At 33.1% G+C, this 6,810-nt stretch overlaps 1 protein-coding gene across 1 annotated transcript; it reads left to right on the top strand.

Moving 5' to 3' along the window:
- The first annotated feature begins 1,779 nt into the window (after positions 1-1,779).
- LOC112511154 (phospholipase A1-IIdelta-like) lies at positions 1,780-3,399 on the top strand. Its single transcript, XM_025116632.1, has one exon. It carries the CDS (start codon positions 1,846-1,848, stop codon positions 3,166-3,168), a length of 1,323 nt encoding a protein of 440 aa, XP_024972400.1. The 5' UTR covers positions 1,780-1,845; the 3' UTR covers positions 3,169-3,399.
- The last annotated feature ends 3,411 nt before the right edge of the window (positions 3,400-6,810 follow it).

The raw sequence follows: 6,810 nt of genomic DNA, 5'->3' as shown, positions 1-6,810 counted from the left end.
GATTATGGATGCATTTATTTGTTGTTCTTAATCGACAATTTTACTTTGAATATGTTCATAAGAAACCAATAGTTTAATTATTATAAAAAATAATAACTTGCATATATCATCTATGGAATGCTGCCACCAATAATGTGCCATCACCATACAAATTATTGGACCCAGAAAGACAAAAATTTCAAGTGGATTGAGGTGCAGCCAATGGAGGAATAATACCGGAAGCGATGAGATAAAAGGATTGATGGTTGGAATAGTTGGCAGTGAACAGGGCCGGCCATGGTCACGTACAGCCTATACGGTCATATAGGGCATCAAAGTCTAAAAGGGCATCAAGTTATCACTTATTACTAGTTTTGGGTTTAATAATTTGATAATTGGGCAACTGAACTTTAACTATAAAAACAGGCCCAAGGCCTRGTAGTGATGAATACTGAATGCACATCGTTGGAAAAAGTTGGAAAGTTGGAAAAGTTTTTGTTTGTATAAAGTTGTTTGTATAAGTTGGAAAAGTTTTTGTTTGAGAGAGTTTTTTTGCAGACGTAATGAACGTTTTTTTAGTTAAAAGGGATATGTTTGGAATTTTTTTTTTTTGGTTTTCTATATAAAGCTCTCCCTAAAAGCTTATTGGATAAGTCACTTTCTATATCATAAAGCCATTAACCTATTAAGTTGCATAGTTGAGAATAAGCTGTTAGATCCATTAAACTTATTAAGTTGCTAACATATAGTCCTTTAACCTTTAGTCATTAGACCTGTAACTTTTGAGTTTTACTTTTTGCATACTATGACAATAACTTGGATGTAATTTATTATCTTAGATAAAAACTAATTATAGTTTTCTTTGTCTAATATTGAAATAAAGTTTCTATTTTGCTAATTTTAATTTGGAAAATGTAAAACTAGAAAAGAAGGAAGCATGATTATAATCCAGAATTTATCCATTTATCATTTATATTTTGTATTCGGGGTTTTGGTTTTTATGTTTCCCTCATTGTATTTTTCTTATTATAATTAATAAAAATCAACATGGGAATGAGATACTTAGCTTGAATAGGTTCTAAACTCTTTAAAAAATCGCATGTTTCGTTGTTTTATTGGCTTAAAAATTAAGGTTAGGGGCATATTTTATTATTTTCGCACAGGGCATAAAAAATCTTAAGACCGGCCCTGGCAATGAAGTAGTTGTAAGAACGAAAATTTATAGAAATAACCAATTTGTTAAAAAGGGGTGTATTTTTTAGACCTCGATTTTATTTTGTAGTCAATCTTTATGCAAAAGCCTTGTGCATATACATAAGGATTGGTTTTCAATAAAAAAAAGTAGAATCCTTACATAAAGAATGATCGAAAACCAATCTTTATGCATATATGTGCATAAAGTTTTTGTGTAAAAAATGACTACAAATTAAAATGAAGTCCAAAGATAGTTAAAAAAATGAAAATAATTTGCTAGACGCACTCGCTTTCACCTAGGACAACTTGTATGTAGGACGTTGTGGTCGATTGGTCTATCTATCTATACCTATGGCAATGGAGGTTTTTACGGTTACATGTGGTTTCTTATGATGAGTTTGATTTACAAATTGAGAATTATATGATCTTTGATGTTACCATCTCCCCAACTATTAAAAAAAACTTTACCATGCTCATTGTTTAAGTTCTGAACCAGTCATTAATTCTTTATATCATAAAAAAACCCATATGTTTTGCATGCCTAAAGTGTCATTATCATGACCTTGCTATAAATTGGGATCCATTCTTCAAGATGTAAGCACACCAACAAGCTAATACAAAGAAGAAAAAGCCAGCTATTCACAATCACCTCATCTTTCTAACCCCTTCCAAATGGCTTTAACAACCTACGAAGAGTTGCATGGCAGCAATAACTGGGATGGTCTTCTTGACCCCTTGAACCCAGACCTACGTACTCTTATTCTTGGCTATGGCGATCTTGCTTCAGCTGCTGAACGGGCACTGAATAACAACGAGAACGCCAAGTACTCCGGCTACAGCCAGTATGGCAAGAGCTCCTTCTTCAAAGGAGTCATGCTCCCCTTGGCTGAATCAAAGTACAATGTCACTTCTTTCATCTATGCCACAGCTCATGTCGACATTTCGCTTGGTTTTCTCATCCATGACAAGTCTCGTGAAAAAAGCGATTTCGAATCAAACTGGATGGGGTACGTAGCAGTTTCCAATGATGAGTTCAGCAAGTCCATAGGCCGCCGCGAGATATGTGTGGTATGGCGTGGGACTGTACGAACTTACGAGTGGATAAACGACATCAAAGACGCCGGGCCGGTGCCAGCTGACCCACTGCTCCCTCCTGCAAATGATAAGAGTATTACTAGCCTAATTGGTGCAGCAATAGACAAACCAAAAGTCATGGAAGGATGGCTTATCATTTACAACACCAGTAACCCAAATTCGAAATTGGTGAAAACAAGTGCTAGAACACAGCTCTTGGCACGAATCAGAGAGTTACTGGTTAAGTACAAAGATGAAAAAATAACCATAACATGCGTTGGACACAGTCTTGGTGGAAGCCTCGCAACTGTATCTGCTTTTGACCTTGCTGCGAATGTTGCAACGCCTGATATCAAGGTCTCGGCGTTTGTTTTTGCTTCTCCACAAGTGGGTAACCAGGCTTTCAAGAAAAAGATGGAGGAACTACCCAACCTCAAAGTATTGAGCATAAAGAATGTTAACGATATCATCCCTAAGTGGCCAAGCAAGATAATGGAATGGATGGATGGCAAACTTAATTTAGTGAAGATACCAAAAGATGTCATGTTGTATGTCGACGTTGGGATTCATTTAATGGTTGACAGTAAGAAGTCACCTTTCTTCAAAGAGAAAGGTGGGTTGGATATCGTTCACGCTCTTGATTTCCATAACTTGGAGGGTATGCTGCACACTGTGGCTGGTTATGATGGGAAAGATCGAGAGTTTAATTGGAAATCAGTAGAGAAGAGGAGGAGTTTGGCTTTGGTGAACATGTCGGCTGATCTGTTGAAAGAGAAGTACCAGATACCTCAATCATGGTGGAGTGAGAAGCACAAAGGAATGGTGCTTAATGAAAGTGGGGAATGGGTTTTATCACCTCTCGATCGGGATGATCATGATCTATCTCCTCCCACTGCCGCTACTGTAACATACCAAGTTTGATGATGATGATCTACCACGTACGCACACAACCGATTCTGTAGTAAGTTTGATGATTTTATGATAATTGTGGTAAAATAAATGATTTCTGTGATTTGTGATAAAGATGTCATAAACCCGTACAATAAGTATGTTGATTATGGGTTGTAATAATGTTTAATGTATGATATTTCAAGTTTATGTATCACTTGGTCCATGTAATTTATATAAATCAACGAAATAAGGTTATTAAGGTTATTTATTAATTATTATTTAACTATTACAATTGTTATTGTATATTAATTAATTTAAGTAAATTAATTAAGTTTATATTTTTACATCTTATTTAACTATAATTTTTTTTGTAAATTATAGATGTGGTCCTTGTGGTATACACTTTCTGTAAATTTGGTCGTAGACTTCATCTATTACATAGAATGCCTTGTGGTATACACTTTCGGTTGGATTTGGTCCTTGAGCCAAAAAAACCATTCATTTCCTCATTTAACCTTAAGGATATTTATGTCTTTTTGTCAATTTCTACCATCTTGCTTGTGACACCCTCATTTCCATCATGAGTAATGTCATATCATTCATTCAAATATTACCTTATGTTGTCAAAGATGATGATAAGATGCAATGGAAATCACCATCACAACGGAAGTCTTTAACTTAAAGTGATAACAAATAGCAAACTATGATACATAATACTCGAATACAAGGTAGCTAAGTTTAACAACTAGCAAAGCATAGAAACAAACATAGCATAAAGGAACCTATCTACACCTTGCCCTTCCCTTTGTCGGAACCCGAACCACCGGCTCCTGAAATACATATTAATAATCAGTAAAAAGCTTAGTGAATTTATGTTTACATGCACATAAATACACACTCCATCAGTAAAATAGTATGCATATTGTTTCAAAAAGCATATGACACTATAGTGAGTTGCCTCAACGGGTAGTTCTATCTTGTCACTATATTCCCCAGATTGCACGGCTCACACTCATCCAGGTATCTACTTCGGGGTTGTGCCACCCCCAAGAGTGACATATCGAGCCAGATCCTATGCTCAAATATCGACACCAAAATGTGCCACATGAAATCAACCCGAAAAATAACATGCTTATAATGTTTGTAAACCAATTAAACTAGTAGCATGCAATCTCCTATATAATAATTACATACATGGAAACATACATCTGTAAAAATGTATATAAAAATAAATCATCAATGCATAATATATCCAAATAATTAACAATATCCAAAAAAACGTATACGTATGTGTATATCTGAAAAAAATCTCATGAATACTAACCTTGATTTAATTTAATGTAGGATCATCATCACAAAGTATCTCCCAATCGGCCAATCCTACATAAATCATAGCAAATTCCTAAATGCTCGTTAAATAATTTTGTCATTTACGAGCCTTTGAATAATCACGTAAAAAACTTATTTAATCTCCTTGATAAATCAGGTGCCTAAAACTGAGATTTATTTACGGTTTCATTAGGGTGACATGACATGATAATACGATATATATATATATGTATGTGTATATATATATATATGTATGTATATATGTATGTATATATATATATGTATGTATATATATATGTATGTATATATATATTACATACACATTATGGCATTAATATATATATTATACACACATTAACATACAATGTGTGAACCTAATGAACAATTGAAACATGTGTGTGAACCAAATGGACATATTGTGTGAACCAATTGAACACATATGTACACGAGTGAACACATATGTCGACGTTTGAGTGAACATGTGCATGAACGGTTTGATCATTTTCTTCACTTTCGGAATTCGAATTCCGAATGTATTCGTAGATGCTTTTAACTTTTTCATTCTCATTGTCGTCTATCTGTTTTACTCTATGATTATCCATATTACTCGAACTATAACGGAATCTTTACAAAAAGGAACTTTTTTTGAAATTTACAATATCAAAACCATTGTAGGAAGAATGAATTGTAAAAATCAGTAAGATGAACAAATGTGAAACTTCATGTCATTATTACATGAAGATCAATTAGTAATATTTTAAGATTTGTAACTCTCAATTAAAATATTGGGGAGTTACATAAAAATGACAAATTACCTAAATACTCTTACACTTAATATTTACACTTAATATGTGAGTTATATTTGAACCTAACTAAAAAATGGAACATGATTGGTTGATATTGGTTAGCATAGTTAACACAAAAAAATGGGTTAGTATTTGAACCAACCTCTCTCTCTCTCTCTCTCTCTCTCTATATATATATATATATATATATATATATAGGGTTGGGTTCACGTGAGACCCAGGGTTTTTCGTGAGACCCATAAGATCAATTTATGTTCATTGATCAACTTTATAAACTAATGATCTAACGGTCTAAAATTGCACGGTGGCAATTTTGTAATTATTGAGAAGTCTCGTGACATTTATGAATGTTCAGATCTGACAATTATAAATCTAATACAAGGGATGAGAATTGGTCTTACGGGTCTCATGAAAAATTCTTGGTCTCATATGATCCCAAGTCTATATATATATATATATATATATATATATATATATATATATATATGAAAAGCATGGAGTGACCCGGATATGCCCACACTACCCCCACATATACTCTGTGAGAAACCATAATGAAGCCATTTTCATGAAAAATTCCAGACCACTTTCTCCTCTCTCTATGTATACGTGCAGCCCGTGCGGCCGTACAGGGCATCAAAGCCTAAAGGGGCATCAAATTATCCTTTATTACTAGTTTTAAGTTTAATAATTTGTGAATTTGACCACTGAGCTTTAACTATAAAAACAGGCCCAAGGCCTAGTAGTGATGAATACTGAATGCATATCGATGGAAAAAGTTGAAAAGTTGAAAAAGTTTTTGTTTGTATAAAGTTGTTTGTATGAATTAATCTATTTGTATAAGTTGAAAAAGTTTTTGTTTGGGAGAGTTTTTTCGTAGATGTAAAGAGCGTTTTTTTAGTTGAAAGGAATATGTTTGGAAAAATAAATTGATTTCTATAAAGTTCCCCCTAGAAGTTTACTGAATAAGTCACTTTCTATATCATTAAGTCACTACGAAACAGTCATGCATAGTTGAGAGTTGAGTGAATAAGCTGTTAGTTCCATTAAACTTATTAAGCTGCTAACAGATAAGCGTTTAGCCTTTAGTCGTCAGACCTGTAACTTTTAAGTTTTACTTTTTGCTTACTATAACAACAATTTGGATCTAATTTACTATTTTATTTAAAAACTAAATTATAGTTTTCCTTGTCTTTTAAGTTCCATATATTGAAATAAAGTTTTTATTTTGCTAATTTCAATTTGGAAAAGAGAAAACTGGAAAAGAAGAAAACACGATTTTAATCTAGGATTTATTATTTTATCATTTTATATTTTGTATTCGGGGTTTTGGTTTTTATGTCCCCTCCATTGTATTTTTTAATTATAGTTAATAAAAATCAACATCAGGATGAGATACTTAGTTTGAATAGGTTATAAACTCTTTAAAAAATCGCATGTTTCATTGTTTTATTGACTTAAAAAATAGGCTTAGGGGCATTTTTTATTATTTTCGCACAGGGCATCAAAAATCTTAGGACCGGCCCTGTTTATATATATA

Source organism: Cynara cardunculus (assembly GCF_001531365.2).
Source record: "Cynara cardunculus var. scolymus isolate 2C chromosome LG 4, CcrdV1, whole genome shotgun sequence".
NCBI classification, from domain to species: domain Eukaryota; kingdom Viridiplantae; phylum Streptophyta; class Magnoliopsida; order Asterales; family Asteraceae; genus Cynara; species Cynara cardunculus.
This window is presented reverse-complemented; position numbering and strand designations above follow the sequence as displayed.

Bases quoted from the DNA above. Each gene is read 5' to 3' on its own strand.
- LOC112511154 (XM_025116632.1), top strand. From the start codon at position 1,846: ATGGCTTTAACAACCTACGAAGAGTTGCATGGCAGCAATAACTGGGAT.